Source organism: Perca flavescens, chromosome 22, assembly GCF_004354835.1.
Source record: "Perca flavescens isolate YP-PL-M2 chromosome 22, PFLA_1.0, whole genome shotgun sequence".
NCBI lineage: Eukaryota > Metazoa > Chordata > Actinopteri > Perciformes > Percidae > Perca > Perca flavescens.
Window position 1 is genome coordinate 8,815,116 of NC_041352.1, and position 21,910 is coordinate 8,837,025.

Consider the following 21,910-nt stretch of genomic DNA (forward strand, 5'->3'; position numbering starts at 1 on the left):
TCCTTGTGAGGATTTGGCCTGGGTGTCTATTACCAATGTAATCTGTCACACTGGCATCCAATATTCATTCCACGTCCAGGTTAAGCCCCTCTTTCTGTCTGCACCACCCATCACCATGTGTGTTAGAGGGAGAGAGAGAGAGAGAGGGAGGGGGAGAGAGAGAGAGAGAGAGAGAGAGAGAGAGAGAGAGAGAGAGAGAGAGAGAGAGAGAGAGAGAGAGAGAGGGAATCCAGTAAAGGTGTTGGCATGACTGGAGAGAGAACGAGAGAGAGGTTTTGAAATTGAGAGAGCACTGCTTCAATCAAGCCCCTGGGTCGGGGTGAAGAAATCTATTGTGGAACACAAGGTCTCATTAATGCAGCAGGGATAGCTTTAACCCCACACCCCGTCTTACACACATGCACACACACACACACACACACACACACACACACACATAAACACACTCCCACCTTGCTGAGGGAAGAGAGGTAAAGCTATAGAAGAGAAATGGATAGATGTGAGGAAAAAGATTATGCATGTCTGGGGAGAAGGTGGGAGAAAATCTATACTGTTGATGAAATGAAATGTTCACACACATTGTACGAAGTTGAAATAGAAGTATATGTAACAGAAATATAGAAATTACAGTACTTGTGCATTAGCTTACTCTGTGAATTTCCTTTTGTAGACTTTATACTCCCCTATAATATAATAATAATATAATATATTGGTAAATAATTTTGGGTAGCCCTATATGAGACCGCTGACCTGTCCAGGGTGGAGTGGGAATCTTGGATGGATTGATGGATGGATTGATGGATGAATGGATGGATGGAGGGATGGATGGATGGATGGATGGAGAGATGGATGGATGGAAGGATGGATGGATGGTTTTATTACAGTAAAGAAATTATTTGATTACAATACAGTATCTTAGCTAACTTATCCAGCACTGTTATTGGCCATTTTTCTTAGGAAGTCTAACAGAAAAAAAAATAATTTATTTTACTGGAAGGAACTGGAAACTTAAAGTAATGGATACACAGGAAGGAAGACTTTTTTTGTGCTTACACTCTCTCCCCGTTATGTGCCACAAAGCATTATCCCTTTGTGAGAGAGTCTCCTTTAAATGTTGTAATGATTTATGGACATCTAACTGCAGCACATGATCTTTAATCTAAATGTCTTTTTAAACTCTGTGGCAATTCGAAAGACTCTCCTCACAGACAATTTAATCTTTAAAGATAGCCGCTGATGCAAAGCAAATGATAAGAGTGGGAGTGTGATTTGGAAATGGTCGGAATTTATTTCTAATAAACTGTGTTTCTTACCAAAACCTGCTAAGGCTGGAGCATTTGGTGAGGAAGCAATTTGTTGCTCTCATTAGTAGTTCCTGGTATTGATATGTGTCGAGAGAAAAACTCCTCCGATCACTCTCCATCTGTCTTTGTCTCTCTCCTGTGCTACAATAACAGCAAAGACAGGAATGCATGTGGGTGTTGTTGGCTGGATGGATGATTGTCTGCCTGCATTGTGTGGGTCAAAATTGCATCTGAAAAAAAACATAATATTTAATTTCGTAAAATATCTTAGATCAGAAGGAACAGTGTAAGTGGCAGACCAGCCATTCTTTATACATTTTGTGTAGTGTCATTCATACTGAGTTCATAGAAGGTGTGTGGTGAAAACATCCTTCTAACATATTCTCCTAACAATAGCCAGTGCTTGAAGCTGACATGATTGGCAGTTGACTGCATGTTGTAAATGACGATATCGATGTCAGTATCATAAATTGTGTACAAAATCTGGGATTGGGGTTGCATCTAGAAGGCAGGAAACATCTTATATCAAATAACTATATTGTAAAATATCCACAAAACTGTTATTATTGAGCAGATTAGTGTGGTCATAACATTGCATGCAGTATTATTCTAAGTATGACTGGTACAGAAGCTAATTTTGTCTAATTCCTTTTGTGAGAGGCATTGGAGCTTAAAGTGTGATTTTCACGGCAGTCACATGCATTTTGGCAACACTGTTCAAAAAGTTAATAGCTATTTATTACAGTACAAATATTGCACACACATTGTCACATCTTTTTACTCCCTTAAAAGAAAAAGGTTTTTAAGTCAAAAACAAGATCAAATCACATGTTTAGATTGATTTATTTTTCTCAGGCCCACTGATCGCTTTCAAAATGAAATTTATTAGCGCAAGAAATAAAGGAGAAGAAGAAAAAGAGACGAGGGAAAGGTAGAAGGAAGAAAAGATGAAGGGTGGGATCAATTTGCTATGTGGGTTAGTCCAAGACATCTGTCACACAAACGGGTTTGTTTGATTGGTGGGAGCCCATTTATCTAGATGGCTTGTCGGCAGTTAGTAAATTTATATTCCCCCATGTCCCATCTTCCATCAGCGGTTATGGTGTGTCCGGGCCAAGACTGCCAGCCACCATGGTCATATCTTATTTTAAAACTAGACACGATCAATCTCATCTGCTCTACTTATCCTTTGTGCATGTACACCCCTATCTACTTTTCATGGATCACAACTGTGACCTCTGTATCTGATTGTTGGTGCAAATACAATAACTGATGATGAACATTACACACATTCTCCCCACCCCCTTTGTCAGAACAACTTTTTACATAGAGCTTGGTTCTTGTTTTTATTTTGTTACATAAAGGTTAAATCATATAAGATGAAACACCTCTTGTCATCTGTATAGAGCCATTATGAGAAAACACATGAATTGGGGGGGAGAGAATCAGTGCAGCATGGTATGGTTGCCAGGTATGTACAGTAGTTCAAGTCGAGTAATGAATCATAAAAATGTGAGAATTTGCATAAAAGTAAGAAGAATTTCTCAGTGGACAAATTCAGGAGCCATTTCTTATTTCATTCTTATGGATAGCAAACTAAGGCATAGCAGAGCTGCATGTTTTTAACTTTAAATTAATAATTTTTTCAATAAACTGTAGCAGTTACGGATACACAATGAAAGATCTCAAAACTGAAATGTGCAGCCTTGATTTACAAATGTTTGAGAGTTAAGTTGCTTCAGACAGATGATATGAAGGCAAATGATTCCATCAACATGTCTGAAAGCATTGGTTGGCAAAGCAAGGGAAACTTCCCTGTGACCTAAACGCTACAAGTAATGCTGGTCTGTGGAGTGCAGCTGAATGGAATTAGTCTAATTTATTATCCTCTACGTTGCTGCATTGTTGATTTTTATATCCTCTAGTCGGCTTGTAAAATTAGCCCCAACAGTTTGACAATAATGGTGACAACACCAAAGGAATTTAGAGCTCCTGATGATTTGTTAAATCCACCAACAACCACATACATGTTTGTATACATGAACACCCACCTGCACACACACACACACACACACACACACACACACACACACACACACACACACACACTTGCTCCCTGACTCTATCTCACTGCATTTCAATGCTAATAATCGGATTAACCCACTGTGTTTTGGGTGGGTTGACGCCATCTCTATTAGCACCGATTTAGCGTGACCGCTCCAGCAACCTGAGCGCTGGCTTTGTTATCTGCGATGGCTGTCCCCCATCCTGACCACTTACCATCACACTTGGATTAATAGAAACATCTTTCGTAATTACAAAAATGCTGCGTTGCCATGCCAGGTGCTGTCAATTATTTTAATGTGTGCCAAACCATTAATTGACCAACAGAGCCCTCAGCGGTGCCCTACAGTAAAACATAGATATCAGGCATTGATTTTCATGAGGCCATACTCAGCATTTTATCTCCTTTCTTTTCTGACCGGTGAGGTTATTGATCTTCATAAAGGCAGTATTTTGTCTTTAGGGGAGAAGCGGTGTAGACAGTAATGAAAGGTTTTTAACCTGTGTATTTGGGGGAGTGCTGGATGACTGGCCAGGGTTGCCAGATGCTACACGCAGCAGATTTTCAGCTGCTCGGCCACAGGGATCGATAGGGATACATCTTTGTCTGATTACAGAGATGTGCTGGTGAGGATGGCGGTTTGTGTGTCGGCGTGTGTGTGTGTGTGTTTATGTTACAGTAATAGCTGTTCAGTGGATCTGCCTGATTTAGACGTAAAGGAACAAAAAGATTGAAAATGATACAACAGCAACACCCTGTGTAGTATTTACTTGCTTTTACTCTTCAAACCAAAGGTAGACACTACAGCTCGACTTTGTGTTCAAGTATTTTTCCTTTTGATATATAAAGGTCCCATATTATGCTCATTTTCTGGTTCAAACTTGTATTTCTACTATTTCTACAAGAACATGTTAGCATGCTTTAAAGTTCAAAAAAACATTTTTAAATACTGCCTCACTTTTTCCAATATGGGGACGTTTAAGTAATATTTGCTGATAATACCTCTGTACTTACCCTTAAAGAGCAACTTAACATCACTGTTAACAATGTGATCAGGGTGTTCCTGCAAAAGAGAGGCTCCCTCTCAGTGAACCTTCCCTGAATAAATAAAGGTAAATAAAATTAAATTAAAAAATAAAACACCAGGATGAAAAGCAGTCTTTTGCTCTCCTCTTAAAAAGGTGTGATTGGGTCATTTGAACCTGTAACCACATCTAATAGTGACGTCACAGCCTGGGTCCTGGAGTAAACCCACTGGAGGTCAACCAAGACATTATTTTCAGGGTTTAAGTTACTCCTTAAATAAGATTTTGAATGGATGGTTGTGGTGTATTTTTGCATTAAGGTATTCTTACTTGTATTTAAGTAAAGGATCTGAGTACTCTGAGTATCAGTAAGTAGGAAGCAAACACACAGTTGAAAAGTATGCACGTATGAAGGCCAAGAGTTACTTGCTCAATGTAAAAATAGAATATTGTGGAACTGAAAACTTGATTGAAAGGCAGAGATTTAATTAAAACATAAATGTTTTTAACGTTTAATAGGATTTCAAGCATATAAGGGCATCATTTTACAATGCATATGAGTAAAAATACTTATTGTGTTGTTCAGTTAGTAATGATACTGTAGACATAGAATATAATTAACAATAATGGGGGCAATAAAAGAAACATGTTCTTCTCTCTCCTCCCAAGTCTACACCTGCACTCTACCATCAATGAACAGTTTTAGGTCTCCCTCAATGAATGCACATTTCCAACAAGCCACAGCTACACAGTCAGCCATCCTGCATGCCAAGTGTGTTTTTTAGAGACTATGCACACCCCCTAAGCAGGCATAACTGTCGCATATGAGTTATTACACATCTGTCTGTAGATACACAGTGCACCAGATGCTGTAGTTAATGGCCCACCTAACCTCCCACCATGAGATGGTACACTAAAACCCAAGTGGAATTTTCCACTGCCAGTCTGCCTCCTACCTCCTCCATGTCCTCGCAGACACCGCTGTCCAGTGCCGGGAGAAGCCTGTAGGGGACAACGGTCCAGACCGGATATTAATGGGGCCCTTTACCAGTCAGAAGGCCTGACAGAGACCTGTTTCATTGTCACCTTGCCTTGAAAGACTAGGAAAAAAATTGCAAAGCTTATTAGCTAAATGGACCGGTTTCTCCCTCAAACTTACTCAATCTCTGTTGCTTCATTAGACTGTCTTACATCAGAGGCCTGCTCCTCTCTCTCTTTCCTCACCACATCGCCACACTCACACTTACTTCCACACACCCACACACACACACAGGCACACGGGCACACGCACAGGGTGACATCTCCCACCTAATCAAGTAGTGGATTATCTTGTCCTGATAAATTGGAGCTTGTAGCACTTGAAAGGTCCTCTTGGAGAAGTGCCTCCTTCCCCTGACAGCTAGATGGAGCCCCCAGGGAGCAAGGAGAGAACATCGCCTGGTAATGATTTAGGGTAAATCGGACAAATGTTTTTGGAAAGAATTCTTTCAAGCAAAGGGTGTGATGAATTTTAAACCACTGTCAAATTCAGACCCGAGGGATACAAATAATGTATTAACCCTTTATGAATGAAGGTATGATGAATAGATTTTGGTGAAGTCAGGTGCACAACCTGTTTTTAAGTGTTAGTGATTCAAGTTGGGAAAAAATAAATAAGGTACAACAGCAGCCCAAGATACTTGGAAGATAAGAGCCAACGAGCTCACTCACTGAAAATGAAACAGTGTTGCTTTTTTCAGTGCTATTCATTTTATCAAATCAGTCTACGAATGAATTTGTTTTCCTCTGGGTCACTTGACACATACGGCACACTGTTCTTGTGATTCCAATATTGGTGAGCAGGAAAAAACAGACCTCTTAATTTCAGGACTGGGAATGATGTGACCTTTGTAGTAACATGATGTAACAATGCAACAGAGAGGAAGCAAATGTGCTGTAATGACAAGAGTCAACAGAGGTGTTGGCAGACTCTTAAAAGATAAATGTGCAACCTAAAGCTGTGTGGCTTCAAATATGCATATACGACTGCTCACTACACCCAGCGGAGAATACGTATGCACATGATACCGTCATTGTAATTAGCTTACGGCTTCACAAATCCTTAAATGACTCTCCTAATGACATGGTGGTGCATGAGAGATGCCATGCCTACATTGAGTTCTCTTCATAATCAACTCTGAAGGACCTGATTTGTTATTTCACACTAACAAGACTTACAATCTTTCCTTACTTTGTCTTCCTCCCTCTCTGGTTTGTTTCCTCTGCTCTCTCTCTCTCTCTCTCTCTATGTAGGAGAACCCTTATATGTGTAATAATGAATGTGACGCCACCACGGAGGAACTCGCCCACCCTCCGGAGCTTATGTTTGACATCGAGGGCCGTAACCCCACAACCTTCTGGCAGTCCACATCTTGGAAGAAATACCCAAAGGCCCTCCTGGTCAACATCACGCTATCTTGGAACAAGACCATTGAGCTGACCGACGACATCGTCCTTACCTTTGAGTCTGGCCGGCCCGAGCAGATGGTCCTGGAAAAGTCGTTGGATTATGGACGAACCTGGCAGCCCTACCAGTTCTATGCCACTGACTGCCTAGACGCCTTCACCATGGAGCCCAAGACGGTGCAGGACCTGACTCAGCATACCCTGCTGGACATCATCTGCACTGAGGACTACTCACGAGGTTATGTGTGGAAGTATGATAAAACAGTGCGCTTTGAGATCAAGGACCGCTTTGCACTGTTTGCTGGGCCCCGGCTCCACAACATGGCTTCGCTCTATGGCCAACTGGACACTACCAAGAACCTGCGGGACTTCTTTACCATCACAGACCTGAGAATCCGTCTGCTCCGGCCCGCTACAGGAGCTACCATGGTGGACGAGAATAACCTGTCCAGATACTTCTATGCCATTTCTGACATCAAAGTCCAGGGCAGGTAAGACCTTAATTCTTCTGTACACATGCCATTTGCAAAGCGGGGAAAGCAGGCAACTGCCCCAGGGCCCCAGACACCTAGGGACCCTAAAAGTCTCAGGTGTGCATGTCAATTGGTTTTGTTAATTTGATCAAATCCAAATTTGTAAGGGAATTTACAAATATCAACTTAAGCAGGATCTAGAACAAGACATTTTTGCTCTGGCGTGCCCCTACCAGGTTAACCCAGCTATGGGTCGACTACTTCTCTGAAGAATCACGTTTAGGACTACCTCAGTGGTTTTTCTCTGGTTTTATTGCAGTGACAGTACAGCTACCCAATAGTGAAGAAATATGCGTTTACCGTTCTCTACCATTCTTTCCAATTAAGCAGCGGATCCATAATGATGTGCAGAGTTCACCAGTTGTCAGCATGTCTTAATTAACCAAGCTGCTTACGGCTTGCTGAAGCACTCTATTTTGGACGCCAAATTCACTCAGCTGTCTATTAGCCTGTGGAAGACATTGCAGGTAGCATTTCAGAGTTGTCAGTTCACTGCACGTTGTAATTAGTGTTTGATTTACAGAATCAACAGAGGGTCATATAACATGAAAACAAGATGGCATTATACTGTCAGAGGAAAGGCCAACAAAAGCTTCCCCCGCTTCTCGACGCTACCACAAGAGTCACTGGGCCATAAACTTAAGTGGATCTGTTTTACACTCTGTGGTTTTTCAATTGAACACATGTGAATATGGTTGTAGGGGTGATGGAATGAAGATTTAATTACTCTTGTTTTGCTTTTCACACATGACAAGCTTGCAGTACATAAGTGCAGAGTGGCGGAACGTTTTCGACAATTCGAGGTTGGGAAGATGACTGCAAATAGAAAGATCAGTGGTGTTCAGTGCTCAGTCACAGCAAAAATCAGCTGCTCTAACTGATGTGGTTGTGTTTTCTGAGCTGAGTGCAAGGATTAGCATCAGGCACAAATTTAAAGACCTCAGTTGTTGTTATTCTCATGCTACACTGATTATAGTCGTACTGTAATAATATGTTTGCTACTGTGACATTATTTACATGATTATTCTCAAAAATCCCTTTAAGCTATATAATGAATCTCTCATTTGTTGATATTCTTAATGTGTCATTCAAATAGAATACAGCCATACTACACATGGCTATAATGCTTTGTAAATGTACAGGTACCCTTGAGCACAAAGGCCTACGATAATGAATGCCTCGCTCAGAAATTGAATTTTTGACTTGTCACATGATTGAGAAGGTCATTCAGCAAAAATAACTGGAGGGAATTTACTAACACACAAGAGTTGGACGGGGCATCCATTCAACACTCGCTGAAATAGAAGGGGCTGTCATAAGCGCAGATTATTTATTCTATCTAACTAATCATGACCAAACCCATACATCCCTGTGGGGCTGTAGATTTGAGCAATGGCTGTGCGCCACCACCGGGCCGCTGTCGTTTACCAGCCCGCTGCTTTTGGAGTGACGCTCGCCGGAGAAATGTTTCCCACTGTTTACCAAAGGTAACACACAGTTCAGCCATAATGAGATACACTCTACACAGAGAGGCTTCACTCTTCTTTTACCCCCTCCCATGGCGAATCGCTGCTCAGCCCCTTTCTCCGTGCGTCGTATACGAGACATAAGCTCCTTAACCCCCGGAATACAGTTCTGTGTGACTCGGCGGGAGCGATTTTGCAGGGGCAGTGAGGTTGAATCTGGCATATTTTACTGTGTTGGACTCAGCTGCCATCCCCCTGGATCAGCAGAGAGAGGGGGTGTGGAGGAAATACAGTAGGAGAGCCCGCAGATTTTCTGCCCTTGCCAAAACAGTGTGAGACACAAAGAAAGGAACCTAAGCTCTTTGCCAAAGTAGGTCAACCTAGAAAAGATTGAAAAGGAAGGGAAAAAGAACAACTTTGTAGAAGTAGACCTCTTTGCATCTGTAACATGTAGCTAAAGTTGTTACAGGGAAGCCAGAGGTGTCATTCGTGGCCATTCTATTATGGGTGATTACAAGGGAGGAACGGACTAAAGGCACTAGGGAGAGAAAATCGATGCAAAGAATTTCAAATCAAACCAAGCATGAAGCTGTGAGATCTGAACAATGCATACTGCCCGGTGACTTAAATGAATTTGACACCCTCTGTGTTTTATTGTAACAGCTGGTCTAAATGGGTGTGTGGAGAGAGAATGTGTGGATCTTTGGGAGGATTTTCTAATTATCCACTGTATGACTTTGGCATAATTGCTCTACCTCTCTTTTTTACATGCTTTACAGTAACTGCAGCCTATAATTTTGTCAACTGTCTCCCCCTCTTTGCTCGATCTCCTAACCCCCCTCTTCTTCTGTCCCGCCTGTGATCAATACAGTGTAATTAAAGCTGGAGAACATTTGGGCTACTAACGGATCTCTTTCTGGTTCCCGGTTTCTCTTTTTTGGCTTCCGTCCCCCGCTCCCTGTCTCGCTCTATTTCTCCTTTGCAGAGCAAACCTGTCTCTGAAGGGGCTTTGCGTTCCTGCCTTGAATTATATACAAAGACCCAGCCCTATTCCATTCCTGTACCACCACTCGAGGGATAAACACCAACTCCATACCCGTGAAAAACACTACCCAGAACAAACCAAAGAATACACCTAATAGCAAGAACTGTATTTTGTACTTTTATATAAAAGTTATGGTTATTAATTGCCAAAATCTACAATAACAATCCATTTTATAGGCAGACGTTTTAAATGACGTTTTAAATGACCTCCCAATCTGGCAACAGACTTGTGCTATTAGTTCCAAACCTGTTTCCTGCTGTTAGTGCACACAATAAAATGTAAGCCCCATAATGTAAGCACCAACCACCAGACACATACCCTTACTTGGCAAAAAATCTTCTGATTTCAAATTTCCAGCTTGTCTCTATCCAGCAAAAAAGAAGATAGGGAAAGGAAAGTTTGTTTCACAAATCTGCCATTGCGCCTGTGGGAGTTGTGAGTCAATTTCCAAAGTGTATACGGTATGAGCTGTGGGGCGTTGTCAGGGAGGGTCACAGTCACTTTGACTGCAGGGTAGATGGGGAATTCACTAGAAGGGGCAAATTGGCCATTAGATGCACTAACCTTTTTATGGTCTGGATTCCCCATCAACCTCATGGAAAAAGAGTATTGTTCAGTAACTGTGAATCCCCACACAGAACATGTTCCCCAACATCTCAGGATATTGCCTTGGACATCTCCCAGTCTGGATTATAATTCTCCCCAGGTCTGCTATGGTTGAGCTCACATACAGTATAACTTTTGCAATTTTAAACTCTTGAAAAGATCATTTGGGTGTTAAACAGAGGTAGGAGTGGACTCAACTCGTTGCATTTCTATTAAGTCTCTTGAAATCCTTTAGTGTGCTACCAACCCACAGCAAAAGTGGATTCACACATTTTCTTCTTACATTTTTCTTTTTTATTAAATCATCTGCAACAGTCCACACACAACATTTCCCAACTCTGGATCACTTGACAACACATTCCAATAGCGGGAAATAGCCGATTTGTACTCGACAGGAAGATTCTGGAGGTGAAAATCACATTCATATTCTGAATTGAGAATCAGCCATAATGTCGTAACCATTGAAGGTAGACTTACCACCAGCGACAAGATTGTGAAACGGTTTTTTTATGCCCTTTTTTATTTTTTTATGCCCCCTATAGAAGCCACAAGTTGGTATGATATCAAGTAAAAAAAAAACATTTGCAATGTCATGGAGAAGGACTACACTACCCAGAATCCTAAAGTGTAACAACTACGTCTCTGATTGGCCGAGCTTGCTGTTACCATGGAAATGTTTATGAAAAAGGAAATGTTCATGAAGAAGAAAATGTTTGAATCCACGCCTGATACGTGAAACCATTTGGCTGTTACATTGAGGAAAATGCTTGGATTTTTAAAACACTTGGTTAGGTTTGAGATAAATTCCAAAAATGGTTCAAATCATATCTGAAAGTGTATTGAAATATGTACTAAAAATGGTGTGAAATCCATCCGTAGCAATCCTATTGCTATGCCCATTGCCACCGCCCACAGAATATAAATATGTCATCATGCCTTCACACTTTAGTCATCATTCCCACTCACTTAAAGGATGTTTTTTTGGCACAATACGATTGTATGTTGTACAATAAGAGCACTGCACATCTCTGATAGTGTGTCAAGTGTTAAGTAGAATGCAGCACGCTATTCTATCATTGGGAATTAATTATCATTACTTGAAGGAATGGTTCCAGAGATAGTGTTTAGTCACTTACTTGCCGAGAGTCAGATAAGAAGATTGATACCACTCTCAGACATCAGAGTGCTATCGATCTTCTCATCCAACACATCGGCAAGAAAGCAAATAAGCGCATTTCCCAAAATGTCAACCTATTACTTGAAGCATTACTACTGTATTCTTGGAACAAGGACCACCTAATATCCACAAGTATGATAAAGCAAAGCTTTCATCTGAGGCATACACAAATGTAACAGATGTAAAAGATTAGACAGTTCATCTCTCCCACAGTGCATGGGTCTTACTATTGTGCATTCTAATTGTAGTTTAGTTCAGTGCATGTGTGCTTTGGATACAGCTGTTTCAACTACAGATCAGCAATTTGGTGAGTGATGGCTCTATCGGATCTCCCCTAAGGGAGGAACAAACAAGAAGTCAATCTGCTTTTTTTTCCCTCTCCCTCAACAGTGCTTGGCTTGCTCTTAGGCCTGCCTGTCGCCGACAGATAATCTATTTGTGCTAATTTCATGTTTCTCCCTGCCCACTTCCCCCTTGAATAAGTCATTCCACTTGTCTACACTCCTTAGTCTCTCTCTGTCTGTTTCTCTCTCTCTCTCTCTCTCTCTCTCTCTCTCTGTGTGTCACCATAAGCATCTATTTACCTTCCGCTGTGCTCTGCATTTCAACCTTTTTTTAATCAGCAGTCTGCATTAGTCATTGTGTGGGAGAATGCCATATTTGTAGGACAGGACTAGCCGAGAGGTCAAGATAACTTGGACCATCTGTTAACATCCACGCCACATGTTAGTTTTACGGCTGTAATCAAATGACCCACGGCCTTTTGTGAGTCCAACAAAAATGAGTTGTAATTAGTGAGGAATTTGAAACGTCAATGAGGCTATAAGTCAAATTGTCTAATGTATGTATTATAATGTTTACTGGTGGAGCATCCAGGGATGACTCATGGTTGCCACTCAGAGGGCCGAGCTGTTAAGTGGTTGTAATCATACACCCAATTAATTCGGCCCCCATTCATCAATCTCTCTCTTTGCTGTCCACACTGCCAGTTTTTCCATACACTGTTCAGATGCAAATATGACATTGGCATTATTAGACCATTACGACCCAGACCACTGCGCTTACAGTTGTGTGCAATAAAGTAATGTTACTTTGTGCAGTAAAGCAAAGCAGCAGATTTTTCCATCAATGAATGTCAATAATGAATGTATGGAATGTATGATTATCAATGCATAAAATAGCATTTTACTGCTGTAGCTCATCGAGGTGGAGCTAATTTTAACTTTAGTTTATTAGTCCAGTGGTTCCCAACCTAGGTGTCCAAAGTCTCACATGATACATATAGAGGGTCATGAGCAAAGTGACTACTAGCCATAGCTGTCAGATAAATGTATTGAAGTAAAAAGTACAATATTATCATCAGAAAAATAGTGGAGTAGAAGTATGAAATAGCCTAAATGGAGTACAAAGTACAAATACCTCGAAATTTTACTTTTTAAAATGTTACTTTCCACAACTGCTTTATAGCACATACAGTACTGAAACATAAATAGTTTTTCATTGTGTTTATTTTGACAATTGCTTCATACTGTTTTTTTTTACTTTTTGTTAAAGAGAAGACCTTCACAGCGCTAACAAGCGCCACTGCAAAGGTCTTCTCTCTGGTGGAAAGTTTAACTTTCCATTGTGCTGGGTTCAGGCACATTGCTGAAATGTTCTTCTTTGTGCTCTTATTATGGACTTTGTCTCCTTTCTTTTGTAGATCTGGTGAGTAGTCCTGGTCAAAAAAGATCTGTTTGTCTTGAAAAAACACTTGTCCCTGGCTCCATGCTTGCTTTATGATAAGCATCCTTCACCGCTGCATCCAAAAACCTCACTATTATCGATCTGGGGGAGGCTGCAGAGACCTTAGGTTTGGGCATGAGTGAGCATTGGGCTCTTTCAATTTTAACATCTATTTCTGGCAGTAGTTTGAGTACCTTCTGGAGCATATCTTTCAGAAATCCAACCATATATTTTCCTTCACTTCCTTCTGGAATTTCTCCTTCTCCTCAATGTTTTCAATTCTGTCTTCGTGCTCACCCATCTTTTCTTTTATGTCCGTGACAGCCTGTTTCAGTCGTTTTTAAGTTCGTTAGTAAGTCCGTGTCGTACTAGCACATGCAGCCTGCGGTGCAAATCCTAGCATTAGAATTGGTCGTTGTGCTCTGCTTGTCCTCCTCTTTCGAGGTGTCATGATGAAGTCTGCTTCATACTGTTTTGCAGGGATACTTATTCACTGTCTGATCCGACAAACGCACATTGTAAAAATGTAATTGTTCCGTGGCCTGAGTCTGTCCTCGGACCCATTCTTGCCTCTCTGCTCTTGTTTATCCACCTTCTACGGTGGCCCGACAGGGGCAAACGCCCTGCAACTTCGGAAAACACATGCAAATAGACAAAACACAAGCAAATTAAGAAAACAACTTCATTAATTTGACAACACATGTGCAGCATTCAGCAAACGCACTGCAAATACACACAACACAACCAAATACATAAATGCACTGCAAATACACACAACACAACCAAATACATAAACGCGATGTTAATAAAAAACGATGCAAAAAGAAAAGCACACAAACCCCGAAAAGAAATGAAATAAAACGGAAGTTCTCCAGACCTTTTCAAAATAAAAGCTCACGTTTGATCCGCTTTTCGTACTTTGGTGTTCATGCTGATGAATACAATAACGTTTTCAGCAGATCTCTTAGTTACAACACGATGGAGCAAGCAAAGCAGTTTTGTGTTTATGTGCGGCCAGGATTTATTCAGTTTGATAAATCCCACGGTAAATTGGCTAGTTTACTAAACAGGGAGGGACTATAAATCTGTGTTTTTTGTTTTTTTTTATTTCAAGAGCGAATTGCTCCACAATATGAATACAGATTGATCACTTATTTTGTTGTATAATCACAATATTAGGCTACACTTGAGGAGGCCTACACTTCAGTGATGCGCCTTTCGGCACCTCGAAATTAAACCCTATCATGTAATATGGCTTGAACGTCAACGTTAAACGCTGATACATTTTTAAAAGTTTTATTACCACGAGTTTACAGACACGTCTCTGCTGATTAAGTATCACCTGTGACCTGAGCCGAGACACACCCACCAAACAAGAGAAAACATAGACTTAAGTCTATGTTTGAGATGTTTTCTCTTTGATCTCTATGATCTCACCGTTGCACACCGTTCTGAGATTGAACGTGTCCTGGCTCTCTCTCTCTTTCTCTCTCTCTCTCTCTCTCTCTTTCTCTCTTTCTCTTTCCCCGTGGGGTCGAAAATCAAGCTGTTCCATTTAGCTGCTCCCTCTAGAGGCCTGGAGAACTTCCGTTGTGTAATCTTGATGCAGCATTTTTTGGTTGCATTTCTTTTCGGGGTTTGTGTGCTTTTCTTTTTGCATCGTTTTTTATTGACATCGCGTTTTTGTATTTGGTTGTGTTATGTGTATTTGCAGCATGTTTGCTGAATGCTGCATATGTGTTGTCAAATTAAAGAAGTTGTTTTCTTAATTTGCTTGTGTTTTGTCTATTTGCATGTGTTTTCTGAAGTTGCAGGGCGTTTGCCCCTGTCGGGCCACCGTAACCTTCTCACTTCAAGGTGTGCACAGGCATGTCTCCTTTATTTATTTCTGCTGTGTGTTGAGTCTGTTCAGTCTGAAGCTGTGAGCTGCTTGCCTACACTTGTGGGTCCACCAGGAGAGGATGCGTAGGGCAGTTCATTAACTGGTGACCTTTTAGTTTGCAACTGAAATATCATCACTTCTCTTATTGAAGGTGCATGGTTACCTCTCAAGATTTTGTATCTTTGGTTTAAGATTGTATTCAGTTTTCACTGGATTTACTTCAAACTATTGTCCTGTAGATAGATAAATATATGGACATTTGTTTTGTTTTGTTATGAAGCCTCATTTTACTTTACTTTATCTCCTTGCATCTGTGTTACTTTTTAATGAAAGAGCTCAATCAGCCAGTCAGTCGCTGCGTCAGACTCTACCAAACAAAACTAGCTGCCTCTTTATTTCCTTTGTCTCTTTCTTCCTTCTTCCATCAACATCTACATCACCTGTCGCTCCTGACTTCTGTCCAGAACGTTTTCTCCGCCTCTCTACCTTTGATTCTCCTCCCTCGGTTCGTCTCTAGCTGGCGTCCTCCCTGCTTGAGTCTGCCAGGTTAAAGAGCTCAAAAGAAATGTTTATCGGTCGGGGCAGAAACTTATTTACTCACCTTGCGATGCTCTGGAAGTACCTGCTTAATCAGGCTTTGAAAAATATGCATGAGTGTTTGGACAACAGAGTGTCTTACAGTTTTTGGGACCAACCTCCAGCTGCAGAGAAGCAGGGGCAAGCTGGCAGAGAGAAAAATCTCTGCAAGAAATACATCCTGATATGATGTATTAGTTCCCTTTGTCCTTGTAGAGTTGTGACCAGTCTCAACACCTGCAGTCCCTTCATTGTTGTCCTCATGCAGCGCCTGCTTTTGACTTCTCGCTTTTTCAAATGCTTTTTAATGTAGATAATGAGAACAATAAGGTAGAATTTGTTTCCTGTGGTTTATTTGTGTTGAGCATTTACCATTCTCAGTCATTTACTCTAACATGTCCCCATCTTGAGGCAGCTGTAGTGGGTGTATTTCTGTGTGAGGTGATAATAATATAGAAGCTGGCCCCCCTGTCCAATTAATTGGATATTGCTAGCTGCAGAAACCGCCCCGAGCATTACACATGTGAACCGTGAAGGTAAAAAATAAAGAATATGAGGGGAGGGTGCAATAGGCGGAGGCAGAATATGAGATGCATCGCGTTGGCAGCAGTAGAGCGTAGTGCATCGTATCTAGAGGCCACAGCTGCCTGTGCACAGTCATCTGCAAATGGCTGCTGGCAACATTGAACCGCCATCGCCACGTCTGTGTCCTTTATGGCAATGGACAAAAGTAGGGCATATTCCTGGATGGTGGGACAAACATATTCTGCGTGATGTTTTTCTGTCAGTCAAGCCTTGGTTCAGTTGCTTAATTAGCGCTCATTAAGGAGAGTAACCCTATTGTTAGCCATGCCAGCAGCGCAGCTCTATGAATGGCAGCCTGTCAGCCCGTTGGTCCACCACTTAGATTCTCTTTTGAATGGATTACCATGAAATTTGGTACCGATATCCATGGTGTCTAGAGGATGGATTCTAATGACTTTGGTGATCCCCTGACCTTTACTCTAGCGCCAGCATCAGGATGACATTTGAGGTTCTGAGCAAAATGTCTCAACAGCTATTGGATGGATTGCCATGGCCAAACACATCGGTGTTCCCCACAGGGTTGAATTGTAATCTCTGTTCTAGTGCCATCATCATGTCAAAATATCTGCAAAATGAATGACATTCCCTTCAGCCACTGCTGTACTTTGTTTTTTTGTGCCAATTACCAAATGGTAGCATGTTAACATATGGTTAGTTTTAAGTACAGCCCCACAGATCTGCTTTCATGGCTGTAGACTGCAGACACAAGTGGTACATGCATATTACCACCATATTCAACCATCAAATAAATAGTGAGGGGATTATAAGTCATTGCACAACCATCCTTTGGCAGGATTGGCCATTTTTAAAAGACCAACAAAAATGTACATGAACTTTATATGTAGAATAATATAATCTGTGATAAGGCTTGCTGTTGCTGTTCAGCTGTTGCCACAGGGTTGCATTAAAAAATAGTTACATTTGGCTTGTTGTATCACATAAAGAGTAACAAATGATTTAATGAAAGACGTTTGGCATGTACCTGCCAAAGCAGTTAGAATGTGTCTCACCCTTTTTTATACTTCATATTTACATGTGTGTTTAAGATGTGATTTTCAGAGTGGTATGGTATTGTCTAGTTCACTTTTTGTTGTAAGATAGGCATTCAAAATGGAGCTTAAGAAGTGAATCTCACCTAACCCAAGGCGCAGATAATGAACAGCACAGATAATGAAATTAATCAAGCATATTCAAATAGACATTCTTCACTGAGTCTCACAGAGGAGCAATACTATCAGGCACTTTTGTCAAATCTAGTTCAAAATCAATGTATCATTTCCAAGAACTGCAATCCTATTCATTTGGAGAATATAGTTAGTCAAAAAGTCATGTGGGGTACAGACACATTAAAAGACACATACATTAAAGAGATAAAAGCTCCATTAAACGCTCCTTTATGCTCTCTGTGTGTTGCTGTTGTCAAAATCCCTATGCTACAGGAAACAACAAACTAGCCACATGCTAAAAATGTCAATTTTTGAAGACGATGACCATTGCTGCGTCCGGAGCTTAGCGCTGTCCAAGACGATTGTGATTGGTTTAAAGAAATGCAAACAACCCAGAGCGTTTTTTTCTCCTATTCTAGAATGTATATGTGGAGGAGCTTACTCCACAGCACTGTGGAGATAGGTCTGGCAATGCAAGACTATCATATCAGTAACAGTCAGAGCCAGTACAATGTGAATTTAAAAGTGGAACAAAGGGAAAAACATGTTTCCAAAGCACCCCATTCAGAAAAGAGTTCTCTGTGAAGGAAAACAAGTGTTGCTGCAGTTATGAAAAAAAAAGAAAATGGTTGTATGAGTTTTGAATGTGTTTTGTTACAACAAAAAGACTTTATTCTAATTGTTCAAGGGCATCTGTCTGAGTGGCACATTTTATTTATCCTGTGTGTCTTCCGAAGGTGAATATAAGTGCGAGTGCTGAGGTGGACTTTTAACTCCCAGCCTGTTTCCATGTATAAACTACCTTTTTCCAAGCACAGATTCTTCTCGCTGCCTTTTAAAAACCTCCTCTGTCTTTCCCGACGCTGACTATCACTGTCACAAACAAATGGCAGGATGAAAGAAGAATGGATTTTGACTGCTTAGCCTCTGTTTGCTGAATTGCCCCTTTTCCAAAGACAATCCGAGCTTAAACCTATATATATTATTTCATAAGGCCCATGATATTTCATTTTTAATATTCATAACACAAACAGCAGTGTTTGCTTTCAGCTGTTTTTTGTCTGATTAAAGTTGCTGCTTGCATTGATAAAGGAGGCTGCCTATAGAAACCTCTGTAGGCGTAGTTTGTGTGACGAAAGGCACCCAGGTGAAAGTCTTGGAAATCTTTGCTTTTGAAATAGATAGCGCTGTAAAAAAAACATTTACTGCATATATACAATTCAAATGTTTCTAAATACAAATAGATGTCATTTGTTTCTAATAAAATCAGTTGTAAGTACTTCTTAAAGCTCAAAATGAACAGCCATTTAGACAATTTGTTAAACCGTCGCAACATTTTTAACAAATACAGCTGGACATTTTTTCTCCGTGAACCATCACCTTATCGTGGTGGAGAGGTTTGTGTGTCTCTGTGAACCTGAGGGCTGTGTTGTCTGGAGGTTTGTGCTCCTGGTAGGGTCTCCCAAGGCAAAGTGGTCTCAGGTGAGGGGCCAGACAAAGAATGGTTCAAAAACCCTATGGAAAAATGAGGTAGAGATGGAGTGACCCTGCCCGGAGGAAGCCCGGGGCCCCCGTCTGGAGCCAGGCCCAGACGGCGGGCTCGTCAGCGAGCGCCTGGTGGCCGGGTTTGCCACGGAGCCCGGCCGGGCACAGCCCGAACAAGCTACGTGGCTCCCATCTCTCCAGCCCATGGGCCCACCATCTGTGGGAGGAACCGCTGGGGTCGGGTGCGATGCCACATGGGTGGCAGTGAAGGTCAGGGGCCTCGACGGACCAGACCCGGGCAGCAGACGCTGGCTCTGGGGACGTGGAACGTCACCTCTCTGTGGGGGAAGGAGCTGGAACTGGTGCGGGAGGTGGAGCGCTACCGGTTAGATCTGGTGGGGCTTACCTCTACGCACAGTCTTGGTTCTGGAACCATACTCCTGGATAGGGGTTGGACTCTTTTCTTCTCCGGAGTTGCCCAGGGTGTGAGGCGCCAGGCGGGTGTGGGGATACTCACAAGCCCCCGGCTGAGCGCCGCTGTGTTGGAGTTTACCCCGGTGGACGAGAGGGTCGCCTCCCTACGCCTGCGGGTTGTGGGGGGGAAAACTCTGACTGTTGTTTGTGCACCAAACAGGAGTTCGGAGTATTCGGCCTTCTCGGAGACCTTGACTGGAGTCCTGCATGGGGCTCCAGTGGGGGACTCCATTGTTCTGCTGGGGGACTTCAACGCACACGTGGGCAATGATGGAGACACCTGGAGAGGCGTGATTGGGAGGAACGGCCTCCCTGATCTAAACCAGAGTGGTTGTTTGTTGTTGGACTTCTGTGCTAGTCATGGATTGTCTATAACGAACACCATGTTCGAACACAGGGATGCTCATAAGTGTACCTGGTACCAGAGCACCCTAGGCCGAAGGTCAATGATCGATTTTATAATCGTTTCATCTGATCTGAGGCCGTATGTTTTGGACACTCGGGTGAAGAGAGGGGCAGAGCTGTCAACCGATCACCATCTGGTGGTGAGTTGGGTCAGGGGGTGGGGGAAGACTCTGGACAGACCTGGTAAGCCCAAACGTGTAGTGCGGGTAAATTGGGAACGTCTGGAGGAGGCCCTTGTCCGACAGACTTTCAACTCACACCTCCGGCGGAGCTTTTCGTGCATCCCTGTGGAGGCTGGGGGCATTGAACCCGAGTGGACAATGTTCAAAGTTTCCATTGCTGAAGCTGCGGCGAGGAGCTGTGGTCTTAGGGTCTTAGGTGCCTCAAGGGGCGGTAACCCACGAACACCGTGGTGGACACCGGTGGTCAGGGAAGCCGTCCGACTGAAGAAGGAGTCTTTCCGGGATACGTTATCCCGGAGGTCTCCGGAGGCAGTTGCAGGGCACCCGAAGGGCCCGAAGGGCTGCAGCCTCTGCCGTGAAAGAGGCAAAGCAGCGGGTGTGGGAGAAGTTTGGAGAAGACATGGAGAAGGACTTTCTGTCAGCACCAAAGTGCTTCTGGAAAACTGTTCGCCACCTCAGGAGGGGGAAGCGGGGAACCATCCAAGCTGTGTACAGTAAGGATGGGACACTGTTGACCTCAACTGAGGAGGTAATAGGGCGGTGGAAGGAGCACTTTGAGGAACTCCTGAATCCGACTAATACGCCCTCTATGTTAGAGGCAGAGCTGGAGGATAACGGGGATTGTTGTCGATTTCCGGGCGGAAGTCACTGATGTAGTCAAACAACTCCACAGTGGCAAAGCCCCGGGATTGATGAGATCCGTCCAGAAATGCTCAAGGCTCTGGGTGTGGAGGGGCTGTCCTGGTTGACACGCCTCTTCAACATTGCGTGGAAGTCTGGGACGGTGCCAAAGTAGTGGCAGACTGGGGTGGTGGTTCCCTTTAAAAAAGGGGGACCAGAGGGGTGTGCCAATTACAGGGTATCACACTTCTCAGCCTCCCTGGTAAAGTCTACTCCAAGGTGCTGGAAAGGAGGGTTCGGCCGATAGTCGAACCCGGGTTGAGGAGGAACAATGCGGATTCCGTCATGGTCGTGGAACAACGGACCAGCTCTTCTCTCGCAAGAATCCTGGAGGGAGCCTGGGAGTATGCCCAACCGGTCTACATGTGTTTTGTGGATTTGGAGAAAGCGTATGACCGGGTCCCCGGGAGATACTGTGGGAGGTGCTGCGGGAGTATGGGGTGAGGGGTCTCTACTCAGGGCCATCCAATCTCTGTACAACCAAAGCGAGAGCTGTGTCCGGGTTCTCGGTAGTAAGTCGGACTCGTTTCAGGTGAGGGTTGGCCTCCGCCAGGGCTGCGCTTTGTCACCAATCCTGTTTGTAATATTTATGGACAGAATATCGAGGCGTAGTCGGGGTGGGGAGGGGTTGCAGTTTGGTGGGCTGGGGATCTCATCGCTGCTCTTTGCAGATGATGTGGTCCTGATGGCATCATCGGCCTGCGACCTTCAGCACTCACTGGATCGGTTCGCAACCGAGTGTGAAGCGGTTGGGATGAGGATCAGCACCTCTAAATCTGAGGCCATGGTTCTCAGCAGGAAACCGATGGAATGCCTTCTCCAGGTAGGGAATGAGTCCTTACCCCAAGTGAAGGAGTTCAAGTACCTTGGGGTTTTGTTCGCGAGTGAGGGGACAATGGAGCGGGAGATTGGTCGGAGAATCGGCGCAGCGGGTGCGGTATTGCATTCAATCTATCGCACCGCCAGACGAAAAAGAGAGCTGAGCCAGAAGGCAAAGCTCTCGATCTACCGGGTCAGTTTTCGTTCCTACCCTCACCTATGGTCATGAAGGCTGGGTCATGACCGAAAGAACGAGATCCAGGG

At 43.0% G+C, this 21,910-nt stretch overlaps 1 protein-coding gene across 2 annotated transcripts in view; it reads left to right on the top strand.

Annotated features, from left to right (window-relative positions):
• The window catches only part of ntng1a (netrin g1a), a 334,454-nt gene that overhangs the window by 265,710 nt on the left and 46,834 nt on the right, over nucleotides 1-21,910 (top strand). For both annotated transcript variants that reach the window (XM_028568877.1, XM_028568878.1), the window contains exon 9: nucleotides 6,687-7,330. In XM_028568877.1, the coding sequence (XP_028424678.1) occupies nucleotides 6,687-7,330 (644 nt within the window). The remainder of the gene's footprint in view (nucleotides 1-6,686; nucleotides 7,331-21,910) is intronic.